This window comes from Aedes albopictus, chromosome 2 (assembly GCF_035046485.1).
Source record: "Aedes albopictus strain Foshan chromosome 2, AalbF5, whole genome shotgun sequence".
NCBI classification, from domain to species: domain Eukaryota; kingdom Metazoa; phylum Arthropoda; class Insecta; order Diptera; family Culicidae; genus Aedes; species Aedes albopictus.
In genome coordinates this window covers 42,955,697-42,974,189 of record NC_085137.1, presented here as the reverse complement: position 1 = coordinate 42,974,189, position 18,493 = coordinate 42,955,697, and the positions used below count along the sequence as shown (strand labels likewise).

General features: G+C 39.2%; 1 protein-coding gene across 1 annotated transcript; it reads left to right on the top strand.

Moving 5' to 3' along the window:
- Window positions 1–1,605: 1,605 nt before the first annotated feature.
- LOC109421343 (F-actin-capping protein subunit beta) lies at window positions 1,606–12,484 on the top strand. The gene is made up of 4 exons (XM_029871054.2): window positions 1,606–1,791; window positions 1,894–2,478; window positions 11,778–12,048; window positions 12,110–12,484. Exons 1-3 carry the CDS (start codon window positions 1,789–1,791, stop codon window positions 12,015–12,017), a joined length of 828 nt encoding a protein of 275 aa, XP_029726914.1. The 5' UTR covers window positions 1,606–1,788; the 3' UTR covers window positions 12,018–12,048; window positions 12,110–12,484.
- Window positions 12,485–18,493: the final 6,009 nt, after the last annotated feature.

Sequence of the window (18,493 nt, the reverse complement as noted above, 5' to 3'; positions counted from 1 at the left end):
TGGAATTATCTCAACACCGCTAAAGAAGCCAATTAACGACTCATGCAAAATATTTCGTTTTACCCAATCAAATTTGATAGATTTAAGCATTTTATGTTAGTATGAAAACTTGCATGCAACTTCTGGAGGGTGACTTGTATGGGAAATATCGTACCTAACATAAATCGCTTAAAACTATCAAATTCGATTTGGTAAAACGAAATATTTTGCATGAGTAGTTAATTTAGATGTTAATTGACCAATTAACCTTTTGATTGCTTAAAAAAAATATTTCTTGCTTAATGGCTTGCAGTCAAAAAAGCCCAAAATCGCATATTTTGCTCTATAAATTGAGGTATAGCTCAAAATTGTGACGTGTTAGAGCAAATCTGAGCCCGGATTCAGATTCAGCGGCCCAAAATCCTTCGGAGACACATAAGTTTGCTCTTGAGACAGACAAAAGGTTAATTTTTGTTACGCTGTGTTATGTAACACTATGTCAAATGTTACTGATATTGTCTTTGATTCTCCATCAGCAGAGGTGAAAAGTAATGCTGTCACAAACACATCGTCACGATTTATTGTTAAATATTTCATGAACTACAACTCAACTGATGTAATTGAACATCAAGTGTGTATGTGATAATTCACTTGGTCAGCGCTCGCAGTGAATCGGAATGTATGCTAAACATGAATAAAAGCCAAGCTGTGAGACGATTTTACGTCATAGAGTGACCTTATGAAATTCATCCGAATCATTATGAATTATTTAAAGGCCGTTTCATAAGTTTGGCCTTATGGAAATCTTAAAGTTATTTAGCTGAGTGCGCGTCTCCACTAGACAGAAATGTCTTGCCATTTTGCTGCCAGAAAGAGAAAACGTAACAGAAATGATCAACACTGCTGCTTTCAAACAGTGAGAGAACATTTTTGTCATGACACATCTGTCCAGCAAAATGGCAAGACATTTCTGTCTAGTGGAGACGTCGGGTTAGGGAAAGGAGATCTGGAAATCCGAAAAAAAACGATGGACGTCATAAACGGGCCTTTTCATTTGACGTCTAAAATCAGCTGATTTTGGGGGTCTTTGACAGTTCTCATATGAAACTGACAATTCAGCGTTTGCGCCTTTGTTCGGCAGTTGTGAACAGTGGCATACACGGACCTGTCACCTGAAAAGGCCTATTATTCTACCCTTAAGGGAAGATTCAAAAATTACGTCCATCGTTTTTTGGGATTTCCAGACCCCGCCCCCCTCCCCCCTCTGTCACGCAATTTCCCTATAGGGCACTGCATTGTTTTGATTTTATATGGGATTTTGACGATTCTTGGCCTTGTTGTTTACAAAATTTCTGTAAGAGTGAAAGAGAAGGAGGGAATTTCATGCAGTGCCCTATACCCATTACACGAACTGTCACACTTTTCTAGCCCCCCCTCCCCCGCCTCCCCCAAATGTTGGACGTAATTTTTAAACGTTCCCTAAGGATTTTGATGGATTCAAATTAAACTTTAAAATTTATTCAGCGGTCATTTTGACTCAGTGCACATCATCATCGGTAAAGTAGATTTCAACTATCATCAAATCATCAGCTGTCGCCAGTCGAAGTGTCAAACAGGACATTGCTGCGCTGGGAACCCTATTTTCCACTTTGTCACGGCATCGCACGAAGACTTTCATTTTGCTCGTGAAAATATTAAATTTTATAATCTTCTCGTGTATATTTTCGAGTGCGTACGCGATTATAAACTTGCTCAATTGCGCTATAAATCATCGTTCTCTGTGATAGGATTTTCTTTAGGAAACTAGAAATGGTGAGTGTCGGTCGGAGGAATCCTTTTCTCGTTGGGGAGAAACGTCACGCCCTGTTTGTGTGATTTACCTTTTTGCCTTTCTCCCGTGTGTGTATTTTTCAGACGGAACAGCAAATGGATTGTGCGTTGGATCTGATGAGGCGACTTCCTCCTCAGCAGATTGAGAAGAATTTGATCGACCTGATAGACCTGGCTCCGGCCTTATGCGAGGACCTGTTGACATCGGTGGATCAGCCGCTGAAAATTGCGAAAGACAAGGAAACGGGCAAAGATTATTTGTTGTGCGATTACAACCGCGATGGTGACTCATACCGCTGCCCGTGGACGAACACTTACGACCCGCCGCTGGAGGATGGCTCGATGCCATCGGAACGGCTGCGGAAGCTGGAAATCGAAGCGAATCACGCCTTCGATCAGTACCGCGAGATGTACTACGAGGGAGGCGTATCGTCCGCATATCTGTGGGATTTGGACCACGGCTTCGCGGGGGTGATTCTGATTAAGAAGGCCGGAGAGGGCAATCAGAAGACCAAAGGATGCTGGGACTCGATCCATGTGGTTGAGGTGCAGGAGAAAAGCTCCGGGAGGACGGCCCACTACAAGCTGACGTCGACGGCGATGCTGTGGCTGCAAACCCACAAGCAGGGATCGGGAACTATCAATCTGGGCGGGAGTCTGACACGGCAGGTAAGGATCATTAGCGTTATATGTTCGGAATGCAGTCGCTATGATGATCTTGATATCGCTTTTTTTAAGGAAACAGTTTTGAGGGGATATGGTTTAACATAATGATGCTTATCTTGCATATGTTGAAGCATAGAATTTGATAAGGAACGACATTATCATTGTTGTGTCAACATGGACGTAGATAACAGAGTACATACCTACATAGAGTATGATACGCAATTCGTGAACAAATTCCAAGAGGGAAATTGAGGTGTTTTTTTTTTCATAAGAAAATGCTTAATGTGATTAGAAAGGGCGTATACACAGGTTTCAAAAATGTTGAGACGCAAACTTATAGCACAGACAAACATCCGTAACACGCTAATAATTCCTATCGATCTTATCAGCGTTTTGTACACGGTACACTTAGTGTGATGGTGAATCTTTGTCGACCGCAGATTCTTGAGGAGCCCATAGTAGGCCCGACTTCCATTGATGATACGCCTTCGCATTTCATGGCTAAGGCGGCTGTCTGCTGTTAATAAGGATCCGAAATACACGAAGTCGTTTACCAACCGTCTATTGTAACACTTTAGTTAATTTAGCCAGTAAGGGATCGTATTAACAAAGTTGATATTGAACTCTTCGCAGAACCGTTTGAGCTCGCTGCAATCTCCACTCAATTGCGGTCCATTATCAGCTCGCATCGTGGTCGGGACACCAAATCGACCAAACATTGTTGATAGTTCTCGTATTGTGTCGGCAGCAGTAATGGTCCTCATTTCAACAATTTCCACGAAACGGCTGTAGTAATCCACTACCACGAAAAGCCATTAGTTCCTTCAATTTACTGTTGACCGCTTCCTCCAGAGCTACGGGAACTCGTCGCATTCTTTATTACACCAACGAACCTAACCTCAAAATGACTGACAATTCTCAGGTCATTTTGACATATGTAACATGAGCATTTTTTTTTTTTTTTTAACTTTAAAGTGTATTTATTTATTCTCTTTCTTGTTGTAACAATCATGTAACAATCATGTAACATGTAACAATCATGTAACATGAGCATGAAAAGGACGGCAACTATATCGATAAAGTAGAATATATAATCCGTCTTTTTCGTGCATGTGTGTGGTCTGTCAAAATGACCTCAGAAGTGTCAAACATTTTCATGGCTAGCTTTGTTGGTGTAATGAAGAATTGCTTGAAAATGGGTTTTACTGTTGGGTCCAGATGAATGTGCACCGATACATCAGAGATCTTAGAAAGCGGTTTCAAGGACTCTGATACTTGATCTACCTCCAGACCCACTTTCAATATTCCCAACATCTTGGATGTCACATCTCCCAAAAGCGATCGCTGGCCCCCTTTGATCACGAAAAACTCGGCTTGCACAGACTTCACTCCAACGGTCACGACAGCTTTAAACGTACCCAGCACAGTCAATGGAATGTTGTTCGCATAGCTTTTCAACACCCGGTCGCTTCCTTTTTCACAGTTCAAAACTTCGATTCCGGCTGATTTGAGTGCCTCCCATGCCACATCGGTTATCAAATTTGCCTCGGCACCCGAGTCCACCAACATCGGTTGTGAAACTCCCCCAATCACGCAGGTCACGATGTTCGAATAGTTTCCTGCATAGAAAGCATAATATGTTTTCTGTGGAGTACTCGCTGGAGGTTCACTAGCCTCAATCGCGTTGGATTCGCGCATCTGGTATTGTGCCGTTGCTCGTTCAACTACCCGAATCCGTTTAGCTTCCGTCGACTCTTCTTTCCAGGGAAAGGCAGACCGGGCTTGTATACGGCATTGAGCTTCGAAATGCCCAGTTCTCTTGCATCGGTTGCACGATTTTCCTCTGGCCGGGCATCGTGTATCAGTCGAGATATGGCCAAAAAGTCCGCATTTGAAACATTTCATTTCCGGCTTTTTGGAGTTTGGCTGGACGCTTCCTGTCGCTCTTGCTCTTCCGGGATGGTATCGAGGCTTAGACTGGATGCCATATATGCGATCGTGTTGCTTTCCTTCTTCCCGAAGCGACCCAAAATCCTTCAACTGCTTCTGAACTCCTTCTAGCGATTTCCCAATTTCTTCGATTTCTTCCACCGAGCGATTCTTTTGCAAGATCTGCTTTCGCAACTCCGCCGATGCACATCCTTCTACTATGGTATCCGTTAGCATGATATCCGTCAGTATCTTGCTAACCGCTGGTTCGTACTTATCAACACCACACTCCGCAATCTGCTGCCTGATCCTGATGACGAACTCGGCAAACCTCTCAGCTTCGTTTTGTTTCATCCGCCGTAAGTTATGCCGCTCCAAAACATCCTGCCGCCCGGTTGAAAAAAATCGTCAAATGCTTGAATAGCCACGTCGTAATATGCCTTCTCTAGAGATACTAGAGCAAATCGTTCGCTATTTGGAAGAGACTGGAACAACGCCTGTAGTTGGGGCCCCCCGAGATGCAGAAGCTTAGCGCGCTTCCGTTTTTGGTCGGTGATGTCCTCTGCTTCAAAATAATACTCCAAAGACCGTTTCCAAACCTGCCATGCTTTATGCAACTTGTTTTTGTCAATCTCATTGCATCTAAAAGGCGGTATGGCTCGTGACATATCCATCTGAAAATAATACCATTATCACCGAGATTGACATTAGCCACTAATTGTTAAAAAAAAAAACATATAAACGATTTACATTACGTATTGCAAACTACAAATTGAAAAGTGTTCAGATTAGATGCGGTCAAACTAACGGGGGTAGACGGTATGTACATGCAATTGATCGAACATAAGTGGGTGAGCGTATGTGTGTGTCAACTCAGAATAAATTTCTAGACTAAATATCACTGTGCCCGCCTCATCACCTTAATTCCTATCTTGCCCACTCCATTTTCAGCTATATATCCTTCCGCAGGTACCAATGGTATGAATCTAGAGATTTTATTTTTGTTTACCTTTAACGCCATCCAATTCCCAAATCGGATATGAGTAAAGGGTGATACGGTCAAAATTTGGTCAAACAATTTTTTTCATAACTTTAGACTGCGTACACCAAAACAGCTAATTTTTGGACCAGTAATGCTACATTATATGTAGCTTATACCATAAAATTTTCATCAAAATCGATTAAGTAATGGTTGATATATAGATAAAACCATCGACCTACCTTTTTAAAATTTTGTACAAAGGCGCTCAATAGTAAATTTTCGGAAATTTAAGGTCAGTAAAGCGCAATTTTGATTATAGAACTACCAATACTGCTTCGATTTTTATCAAAATTTTACAGTATAATACTATTATGTAAATATGTTCTTAGTAAAATTTTCAGCCATTTTGTATGAATATTTTCAAAGTTGTAGCAGTTTGAATATGAAAAAAACTGACCGGTTGCCACTTAAGCAAATATAACTTTGTAACGGCTGGATCAAATTGAATGAAATTTTTACATTACATTTTGATATGCATACTTCACATACAGAAAAATTTTCATTGAAATCGGTTAAGTATCTCTGGCTCTATAAATAAAACAGTAAAAATGTGTGAATCCTCTTTGCACAAAATTTTAAAATTGCAGATCTCAGGGTTCAACAATATCTCCGCAAATACTAGACCGATTTTGATAAAAATTTTATGGTACAAGCTACATATAATGTACCATTACTGATCCAAAAATCAGCCGTTTTGGTGTACGCAATCTAAAGTTATGAAAAAAATTGTTTGACCAAAATTTGACTTGACTTGACAAAATTTGACAAAATTTGACCACCTAAACAAATATAACTTTGTCACGGCTGGATCAAATTGAATGAAATTTTTACACAACATTTTGATATGTATACGTTACATACAGAAAAATTTTCATTGAAATTGGTTCAGTATTTCTGGCTCTATAAATAAAAGAGTAAAAATGTGTTCTTATTTTTTAATCCTCTTTGTACAAAATTTTAAAATTGCAGTTTTCAGGATTCACAATATCTCCGCAAATACTAAACCGATTTTGATGAAAATTTTATGGTATAAGCTACATATAAAGTACCATTACTGGTCCAAAATTCAGCTGTTTTGGTGTACGCAGTTTCAAGTTATGAAACAAATTGTTTGACCAAATTTTGACCGTATCACCCTTTATGTAGGATTCCATAGTTTTCAACACGTATCATAAGATTTCACCATAATTTTTGCCACCTTAAAATCATCGCACCAAAACCGATTCCCAAATCGGACCACGTAACGGTTCCTCTGGTTTCCCCAAATCGAGAACCTGTAGACTTATGCCGTTTTTCTTTTTTTACGTGGGTTGGAACTGAATCAAAAAGAAAAACAGCATTAGTACTCCCGGCATCAAAACAAATTATCAGTTTCTATTCATTGCCATTGATAACGATACTGATTACCAAATCAGATAGTACAACCATCACATCTGATTCCCAAATCAGCGAAAAAATCTATCTTAATACCAGTTCCCAAACTTATCTCTTCCAACCCTGTTATATAGCGAACTTTCTTACCTGCCTCGCAGATCTGTCACTAGCACTTTCCATACAGGTGTATACTCAGCAATCCACCAACACCGTGAGCACCCAAACCGATTATATCCTCTTCTTTGCATCTGCAACACCATCAAACAACATAGCTCACCAGCACCAAAAACATCTGACGAGCTTCTCTCTCTTTCTATCTGCAACACTATTTCGAAACAACAAAGCTCTTTTTCACACTTTATGCCTTTTCACCGCTTTCATTTATTTATCCCAACTGATCTCAGCGTGTGCTCACAACATCATTTCAAAACATCATCTCTGACATCAACACGTTTCAAAAACTGGTAAATCAAGTTCATGTATTCCATGTATTCCAAATCAAGTCCTGCCAACACTTCTCTAACGGGTTTCTGTTGTTTTCCTCGGACCCGGAGAATTTCATGCAGCTCAGATCTGACCTCACGATACTCATTGCATCCCCACACGACATGTTCGATATCCTGGTAAGCCACGCCACAGACATGAAGCGCAGTTAACTTGGTCATAACAAGTATCTACAACAGCGCAGCGGTACGACAGCAGGTTATCACGCAGAAGACTCCGGTTCGAATCTTCTCCAGGAGTGTCATGTCATGTTAGTCAGCAATATAAACAAAAATTAACACAGGCTGGAAATCTGGAAAGTACATTTTTGTTTTTACATTCATTTTAAAAAAGTTTCATCATAAGCTGCTTAGAAGGCTAACAAGCTTCCTTGTGTGAATTTTCAAGTTCCGAAATTACTTAAAAATGAAGCTGCTTAGAAGGCTAAAGAGCATCCTCCAACAAGCTGCTTAGCTTATGAAGTACCCTCTTATCCAAACTTCTGGTTACTTGGGTCTGTTAGTTAACGGCTACACAGTCTTAGGCTTAAAAAAGCGTTGAGCTGGTTGAACTTTCGTGGAGTCATGTATCAAAAACGACACAAAAAAGGGACATTTGAAGTTAGGCAAAACATTTAACCCAGATCGTTGTTATTTATTTCCCCCTTGAGGATGATACTTTTCCCGTATCGAAACGTTGAGTTAATAATAACACTCGTTTTTAAGACTGCGGAGCCGTCAACCAATGAAGTATTTTTTTTTTTTCATTGGATTTCATTTATCATTCACATCGCTACAGAAGTTTCTTTAATGATTCTTCCACAAGGATCCGGCAGGTCTCTACGGAATTCCTTCAGAGATTCATGCAGGATCAATGAGAGATGCATCTAGGAGTTTTGGTTTTGTTTTCAGAAGATCTTTCAGGTATTCCGACAGGTTCCTTCAGATATTCTTTCAGGAGGATTCGGGGACGCCTCTTGGGGACTCATCCAGAAGATCCGTCAGGACGCGAGCCATTGCAAAAAGTACAACACTAACAAAAATCCTCGCTAGTAGTATACAGCGCGAGCGCGGTGCAGTTTTAGGATCAAACAGGCGTGCGTCCTGAAAGGTTAAGGGATTCCCATAGGTTAGCTGAGTCTACGAGTTCCTTCAAATATTCCCCCAGGAGTTCCTTCTTCTTCTTCTTTTTCTTCTTCTTCTTCTTCTCCAAGAGTTCCTCTAGAACTCCAATCTGAGATTCCTCCTGGCGTTCCTTCAGAGATCTCTAGGAGTTTCTTTAGGGATCTCTGCAAATTTCTTCAAGGATCCCTCTACGAACTCCTCCAGAAATTTCGAGGAAAACCCCAGAGGTTCCTTCTGTAATTTCTGCAAGAGCTCATTCAAGGAGTCCTCCAGGAATTCTTACATAAATTTTGTTTCTGGAATTCCTTCACACATGTAACATTTTTAAGTAGTGTAGATTCCAAGATGTTATCGACACCATAATATAGCCAAAACAAAATTATCTTGATTCCAAAGTGGGTGTCAAAACCTCTTGCAAGCAAATAAGGCATCAAATTGATGCTTGGGTAAGGATCCCTTCTGAAATTTCTTCGGAATACCTCATGGAGATTCTTCAGAGATGTTTTCAAGAGTTGTTGTTTTTTTTGTTATCTTTATTAAAGAGACTTTCAGCCCGTGGCTGGTTCATCTCTGTATTTCAACATGTTTTCAAGAGTTCTTTTAGATATTTCTCTAGGAGCTCCTTTAGTTATTCCCACAAAAGTTCCTCCAGGAACTGATCCAGGAGTTGCTTTGAGGTTTTTTGCTGTATAGTAGTTTTTTTAGGGATTGTCCCACAAGCTCTTTCGGGGATTTCTCCAGGATTTCCATCAGAGATCAGCCCAGTAGTTTCAGGAGGATTCGGGGATGCATCCAGGTTTTTCAACAGGGATTCCTCCAGAGATCATGAGAGATTCTTGAGATACCTCAGCTATTCTGACAAGAGTTCCCTTAGGTATTCCTATGAGGATTTTTTATGTGAGAAGCTTTAGAGATTACAGTATGACCCATAAAAAAATGTGACATTCCATTTTTTTGCAGTATTTGATGATTTTTAATGAAATAATCCCAATGAATTAAACTTTTTTGGATTAGGATACAATAAGGAGGTCATTGTCATACAGGATCTCTAACATTTTTGTCAAAATATTCATTGGTTACGTATATGGGATACCTTATAATTGTTAACAATTTCTAAATAAAATCAAGTTTTCCTATAATTCTCATAGCAAAATGAACTAAGATAAAAAATTTTAAACACATGAAAACCATGAAGAAATATGTACTCTTTAATACGCCCATGTTTGAAAAATATTTTAAAAATAATTTCAAATGTTTAGGAAACAAAAACTAAAAAAGGTGCTACATATTAAAAACCGTATTTAAGATAAATTAAATAAATAATTCAATTTTCACAAAATGTCTCTTAATTTATAAGTTAATATTTTTTTCGTGCTTGTCCGACGAACCAACCAACTCCTGAAGACCTTATCCAGCCATAAAAGTACTATTTTGAAAATAAAATTTGATTGAATGTGGTTGAAAGCAATTGAAAGAAAATTATATCCTTAAAAAACGGCCTCTGGCGCGTGGACGATTTCGACATCCATATGTTCAACGTTATATTTCCGAAGGTATTTGCATGGAATCAGTCTATGTTCCTTTGCCATTATAAGATTAGTGGCTCTACTATACTATCCAATAGATACATGCGAGGTTAATCAGTTCGAAGTAGGGGAACGATGACTTTGAAAACTGTCGCATTTTTTATGGGTCATACTGTAGTCTAGGAGCTCCCCTAGCGATTCCATTAAATTATTAGTCCAGGCACAGATAATATGCGTCTATGCTAACATACAAAATGTATGTAATTCCTTTCAACCGTCAACCGGCAAACGTAAATAATCCCTGTCAGATAGTAATTACTGCAGTAATTCGTTGAATAGATGGAAGCAGTGAGCAACGTATTTGGTTTTTACAGTTTTAACACAGGTTTTGAGTTAAATTTTGTTCTAGGATAAACATCTGTTATCTGTGGTCCAGGAGTTCCTTCATGGATTCCTCCAGAAATTCTTTAGGGATTCTTTAAGGAGTTCTTCCAGAGATCGTTCCTGGAGTTTCTTCAGGGTTTCTTCTAGAAGTTCGTTCAATAATGTCTTTAAAGCTATAAGCAGGCATATCTCCGGGAATCCCTCATGGAGTTCTTACAAGCATTCCTCCAGCATTTGTTTCAGGAAAGCCTGTAGGTTTTCTTTCTGAAACTCATCCAGGAGTTCTATCGGGGATTCCTCCTGAAAATTCTTCAGGGATTTCTCGTAGAATTCCTTCAAAGAATTCCCTTGAAAATCCCTCGGGGATACCGCTTGGATTTTTTACAAGGATTCCACCCGGATTGATAAAACCAAACAACAGTGGTAACCAAATCGTTACTTGGAAAAGTTCCTTCAGAAATTTATCTGAATAAAGAGCTTTTTTCTGGATTTTCTGAGGGGATTCCCTCATGCCTGAAGTTGCTCTAGATTATTCTCAAGGAATTCTTTTAGTAGTTTTTCCAGGGGGTTTCGCAGAAGTTTCTCAGATTGCATCATAAGCATCTCTTGGAATTTCAATTTATTGAATATTTCTTCAGGGATTCTTTCATTTTTTTCCAGGAACACTTCAGAAATCCCTTCGGAGATTCTTTTAAGAATTCCCACAGAAATCACTAGGATTTATTTCTTGACATTTCTCGAGGAATATTTTAAGAAATGCTTTTTGAAATTACTGCAGAGCATTCTCCAGTTTTTTATACATTCCTTCAAAAAGTTCAATTTATTTAGGAATTTCTTTTAGTGATGCCTACAGGAATTCTTTCAGGGTTTGCTTCAGAACATTTTACATTTTATAATCCCTTTCCTCAAGAGTGTCCTTCAAAAATCCCGTTAGAGATTTTCTTAGAAATTCCTCCGGGATTTTTTTTCTAGAATACTTCAAAAGTTTACATAGGAATTCCTCCTGAGACTTCTCAAGTTTTTCATCAGCGTTTTCTTCAAGAACTCCAGCAAAGATTGCAAAGTGACGTAATTTATGGACTATCTAAGGAATTAATGGAGTAATTTCAGAAGAAATCCATAAAAGGTTCTCTATAGAAATTCTTTGGAGAATTTATGAAGGAATCTTTTGAGAAATTTCTAAAAAAAAATCTGTGGTAGAATTTGTGAAGGGAAATTTGTTGAATTCCTTGTGTTCCTGAAAAAGAATTCTCAAGGAATATTTTAATTTTTTTTTTGAAGAATAGCTGGTATCCGTGGATGGGTTTCTGAAAGAGTTCACGAAGAATATTCTAGAGTTCTTGGTGAAATTAATGTTGGCTCAATCTAGCTTTTGCTGATAATTACTTACAAGCCATTTATAATGTAGCAATTACTCAAAATTAATTACCTCTTTTCTAGGTGGAACAAGACGCCCCGGTGAGCGAAAGCAGTCCCCACATCGCCAACATTGGCCGCCTGGTGGAGGACATGGAGAACAAAATTCGCAACACGCTGAACGAGATCTACTTTGGCAAGACTAAGGACATCGTCAACGGGCTGAGAAGCATCCAGAAGCTGGCCGACACGAACCAGCAGGCGTCGATGAAGAAGGAACTGGCGGCGGCACTTTTACGACGAACCGGCAAGGGAGAGAACTGAATTGTGAAAACCAACTGAAGTCATCGTCATGGTAAGAAGTTTTAGGCCTGCGGTATACAATTATGATTACATAAATGTTCATATTTACCCAGAGCTACACAAAACTATATTTTGATGCTGTTGCTGTGCTGTTGCTCGCTTTGCGCAAAGCGAAATTACCCGAGAAACTCTCTTATTGCGAAACACGAAAAGAACGAAAACTATCCGACGGATGGATGGGATGGCCAATGACGATGTTTGTAATAATGCTAAGTTTAGGAAATAAACAATATTTTAATGGTGTTAAGTATAGTAAAAACTTCAGGTTTTTCCCAAGCTTTTTTGTTTTGAATCCTAACATAACGAGAATTTAAGTACGTAGATTGTGTATACCTTTACCTTGATTTAGTTTTTTTGCACAAATAGCTTCCACAAATTATTTTGTTTCTAGAAATCGAAAATAATAAATAAATATATGATTTACCTAACTTTCTGGTTATTTGAGTATTATTAATATCACCCTTTCCTATCTCTGAATCAATAATAATTCAGATTCAGGTGAAAAATACTGAAGCTCAATCATCCTAGAGGGACGGGTCCTTGGAAGAATTCTTGAAGGTATTCTCGTAAAAGCCATGTTGAAACTATCACTGGAGGATACCCTTGAGGTATCCCTGTAAGAAGTTCTGAAGGGAATCCCTGGTAAAATTCTTTAAGAATTTCCTGAAGGTATTTCCGGAGAAATCTCAAAGAATGGAATTTTTGGAAAAATCCTGGAATTCACTTGAAGGAAATGCTTGACGAATCGCTGGAATGTATTCAAATAGAAATATATGGAGGAGTTTAACAAAGAATTCCTAGATGAACTCCTGGTGGATTTCATAGAGAAATTCCAGGAGAATTCCGCCGTAGTCTTCCCTGGGTGAATCCCTGAAGGATTCCCTGGAAACAAGCGCATCTAAAATGTAAGTACTCATTTGTTTAAAGTAAGTCAAACTTCTGCGCCACCAAAATATGCGCTGCCCGTGTCGTTTCTGTGACACGTATGTTGCTTGAAAGAATCCCTGGAGAACTTATTATAAGAATTCCTGTGTAAACTCCTGAAGATACTGCTGGAGGGATTCCTGAAGGAATATCTGGAAAATCTTTAACACTCGAAAGGAGATCCCTAGTGGAATTCCTGAAGGAATCCTAGGATAAGTCCTAAAACGCCTAAAACAGTCGTTGGAGGAGACACTTGAGGCATTCCCGACGGAATTTCTGAAGAAGTCTCTAGACAAATTATTGGAAGAATCTCTGAAGAACTTTCTGAAGGAACGCCCTCTAAACATCCTTGGAAAAAACACCTAGAGGAATCCCCGGAGAAGTTTTTGAAAAAAAAAACAATGGGTAATTTGTTGAAGGATTTCTTTGAAAAAAAATCTCAAGATAGGGGAACTTACGTATTCTAGGCCGTTTTGTTCTCTTCGTCATAGAGGGTTTTTTGAAACCTATTGAACTCAAACTTGGCCTCAAATCTTTCCCAACCAAGCTAAATTATACAACCAAGTTTCAGGCAATTTGATCGACAAAAACCCTCCATGAGGAAGAGAACAAACCTGCCGATAATACCCTTCGTCACCCTATATTCCTGAAAGAATTTTTGTAGGAATTTCTTTGAAGGAGCTGGATGGATTCCTGAACAAATCCGTGGATGAACTCCTAGAGGATTTCTTGGAGATAATTGTGAAAGAATTTCTGGATGACTTTGGAAATTTTCCAGGTTCCTGTATACATATTGCATATCCCTAAAATTAATGATTTTAATGAAATCTCGAGACGAAACCCTTGAGAAATGCGTGGAGCCATCCCTGGAAGATATCTCGGAGCAATCTGAATCTGAAGAATTCCTTTAGAAATCCATGGAGGAAACCCTGTTAGAATTCCTGGGAAAACTTCTAAAAGTATACAAGAAGAAATTCCTGGAACAGCTATCAATTGGTGTTTTTAGTGCTAACGTAAGAACAATCACGACATTCACGAAACGCGACGCGAGACTAGACACGACACTTATGGTTCTTACAATCGTTAAAATAATCTAAAAATCACCTTAATGCCGACCGGTTTCGGGCTCGATGCAGCCCATCTACGGGACAATGCCCGACTGATTGCGATATTGTTCGTACTGATCTGGGTCCGCGGAGAGAGAGAATGTTACTGCAGCCGATTCGTGTCGATGAGATTGAATAGACTCGACATGATGGGAGGATCGTCTTCATTCATCAGCGGTTTTTGGGCACTGCTGATTAACATTCACTCCCATGTGTTTGAGTGTGAAGCTTTTCTCACACTTTTAATGAGCTTCGCACTATCCCAATCTATTTCATGGTTGGTTTCCATCGTATGATCCGATTCGTTGTTCCTATTCGACACTACGGCATTCGTATGCGGACTTTAATCCTCCGACGGGTTTGGTCAATGTAAGCCGCCGGGCAGTCCTTGCAGGGAATCTGGTATATGCCAGACTGCTCGTCAGGTCGAACATTGTCGGCGAAATGATAACTGTTCACAACTAATCAATTCTATAGACTGGTGATACTCACCAACAGAAATTTACACCGAAAGTGATGGAAATTGAAAAATGTTATGACATTTTTTGGTGTCCGGCCATTTGGCCGAACGCCGTTTGGCCGAATGCCGTTTGGCTGAATTATAATCAAATGAATTCAGAGAAATTTTTTTAAAGTCTAACTACCATTTTGATCACCACAAATATTTCCTTCTTTTAATCATAGGCTATTCTTTCTAGTTTTGACATTTTGGGATTAATTGGCTTTGAAACTGTCAAAATTTTATCAAATATTTTTCCTTCTTTGAATCATAGGCTGTTCATTCGAGTCATATTGATGCGGAGAACATTGGCATGGTCACTTAAATTCATCATTAATTTTTCGGCCAAAGAGCATTCGGCCAAATAACCCTTTCGGCCGAATGGCGTTCGGCCAAATGACCCGGAACCACATTTTTCCATGAAATTCCGTTACATTCTCTATTCTTGTCCTGGAGGAATCGCTGAAGCAATTCCTGGAGGAAATCTTAGAGGAATGCTTGGAGGAACTTCTAGAAAAAAATCCTGACACAATACTAGGAGAAAATCCAGGGGGAAACCCTGAAGGAGTTCCAAAAGAAAGCCTTACAGGAATTCTTGGAGGCATTTTTGGATGAATTCCTGGAAAAAAATCCTGGAGGAATTCTGTGAGAAATGTCTGGATAAATGTCTTAAAAAATACTTTGAGAAAGTCCTGGTGGAATTCCTAGCGCAATTTCTGGAGGAATCCTTGGTGGAATTTCTGGAGGAATTCCTGTAAAAATCCTTGGAGAAATACTTGGAGGTATCCCTAAATCAATTTCTGGAGGAATCTCTGGCAGAATTTCTGCAGGAATGCCTGGTGGAATGCCCGGTAGATTCTCTACAAGAGTCCCTGGAGGAATCCTAGACGAAATCCCTGGGGGAGTCCCTAGAAGAATTCTAGGATAAATTCCCGGAGGAATCCCTAAAAAAATCCTTGGAGGAATTCCTAGAGGAAGAATATTGAAGATTCCCTGAATCCCTGAGGCAATTCCTGGGAGAATCTCTGGAAGAATCCCTGGAGGAATCCCTGAAGGTATTCATGGAGAAATTCCTAAAGTAATTCATGAAGGAATATCTGGAGCTTCTGGAGGAATTCCTGAAAGAATGCATGGAGAAATTCCTGGAGGAAATGCTGGAGAAATTCGTGGAAGAATTTCTGGAGGAATCACTGGAGGAATTGTGGTAGAAATTCCTGGATGAACTAATGGAGAAATTCTTGAGGTAATTCCATTAGAAATTCCTCGGGGAGTCCTTGGAGAAATTCCTGGAAGAATGTACAATGGTCCACGAACCAGATTTACGAGGAAAGATACATTCAGCGCCTTCAAATGATTTTTTAGACAAATATGGTCTTCTACAAAGTTGTTCCTAAATAAGGTCCTCTTTGCAATGTACATGAAAATTAGGGTGGTCAATATTTTCAAAGAAATTGGAAACCAAACATTTTTATCGCAAGAATAACTATATACATTCTTTGGAAAAGTTACAGATCTATCAATTTTGAGCAAGTTTGCTGCACGCAGAAAAAAACATGGTAAAATCAAAACTATTTCAGGTAAACTCAAATAAATTGTCAATAGGAAGCAATCAGTGAAATACTAGATTGAAAGTAGTGAGCTGGATTTTTGTATGGTGAGATGATCAATTCTCCGTTTCTGCAATGAAATGGTGTAAACAGCGTGGGTTATATGATTTCTTGCTTAATTTTATGGTGTTTGAGCAAAACTTTGGGTAGCTGTGTTGTTGTATTATTTATTTCATGCAACTTCAACAACACAGTTACCCAAAGTTTTGCTCAAACAGCATCAAATTAGGCAAGAAATCATATAACCCACGCTGTTTACACCATTTCATTGCAGAAACGGAGAATTGATCATCTCACCATACAAAAATCCAGCTCACTACTTTCAATCTAGTACTTGCTTCCTATTTGTTATGGCAACAAAAATAAAACTGTTTGGAGCAAATCGAACGTCACAATAGGGACAACTTTGTAGAAGACCTATTTGTCTAGAAACTCATTTGAAGGCACCAAATGCATCCTTCCTCGTAAATCTGGTTCGTGGACCACTGTGGATGCCTGGAGAAATGCCTGGAGGAATTCGAATGAGTGTGATCAGTTTCGTACCTTTTAATTCCACCCTATTTTGCTTATCCTTTGACAGATACGCGTATTTCGACTATCACTTGTAATCTTCCTCAGTGTCAGTTATCCACTTACAAGTGGTAGTTGAAATACGCGTATCTGTCAAAGCATAAGCAAAATAGGGCGGAATTAAAAGGTACGAAACTGATTACACTCATTCGAAAAGGGTATTCTGCTTAGAGGGTTCGAAAAGTCGGTACAAAGATCTGGAGGAATGCCTAGAAAAATTCCTGGAGGAATCCCAAGAGAAATTTCCTGAGAAATTCCTGTAGATATCTCAGGAGGAATTACTGGAAGAATCCCTGGAGGTATTCTTAAAGGAGTCCGTGCAGGAATTTCCATAGAAAACCCTGGAAGACCTCTGCGGGGTGTTATAGTTTAGTGTTATTCCCCTAGCGTGTCCGTCCCTTAGCAAGCATCAGCCAGCACCATGACGACGTTGTCAGTGTGAAGCTGCCTCATTGAGGAGTGAAGCTTTGGCGGAGCAAGTCGCCCTCATCGTGTGGTTCCGGATTATGTCAAGTGACTCTACTACTTGCTCTACTATAGTTTGCTAAGATGGCGGGGAACGGCTTGATCCAGTAAGTTACGTAATACATATTCACAATCTCCTATAGGAATTCCTCGAGGAACTGTGGAGGAATTCCAGATAGTATTCTAGAAGATATATCAGGAGGAATTCGTGAGGAAGTCCCAGGAAGAGTTTCTGAAAAAATCCCTGGAAGTACTGAAGAAATCGCAGAAAGAGTTCCTGAATTTTTAAAATAATACCGTAAACCGGGGTCAAATTGATCAGCGGGGTGAAATTGATCATTTGGGTACTACATTGTAATTGCATACCAGGAACTTCTAAACGTCACAATAATCGCAATCTTCTTACCTCATCTAGTACATAAATGTCTAGAGATGAGTTTAGACTTTTATTTGTTTAGAAAAAAGTTAGTTTTGCCTTATTGTTTTTAGGAATTTGCAATGTATTTCTCACTTGGCTGAAATCATTGCTTCTAAACAAACGATTGCCACTAGGACTCCCCGAATTTTTTTTGTTTTAACATTTTTGTTAAGCCTGGGTTGGAAAGTAATGAAGCTTTTCTGAATATGAATAGGCTAAAAAAAAGTTCTTTTTTGACGAAAAAGTCATTTATTGTAACAGAAATCACTTATTTCAAAGGAAATTGCCTACCTTCAGGCGTTAAGGTGGAAATTTCAAAATTTACTTTTGCATTTAAAGTGGCAAATTCACCAGTTGTAAGAGTTTTGACGCGTTATTCGGGTTGAGAAAAGCAAAATTAAGTGGGTAAGGAAATATTTCTTTTTAACCGATGCTTAATTGTATACTGATCAAATTCGCCCCAAAGTGGCATCTTCAATTTTTTATTTTTGAAGTAATTTAACTAAAAGTTTAAATTTGTTGTACAAAATTCTGTCACATGGTTTTATAGAGATCCACTGGGTACTGATTTTACAGTAATTCTTTTGGCAATATTTCAATTGTCACTAAAGTTATCCGCAAAAGTTGTTTTAAAGTGATCAATTTGACCCCGGATTACGGTACCTGGCGTTATTTCTGAAACAATTACAGAAGGAGTTCCCAAGGTAATCCCTGGAGGATTTCTTGGAGGCATTCCTGAAGAAACCCTCTGGGTACGTCCATAAATTACGTCACGCTTTTAGGAGCGGAGGGGGGGGGGTTAGGCAAAGTGTGACGACCCATACAAAAATTTCAGACGTCTCATACAA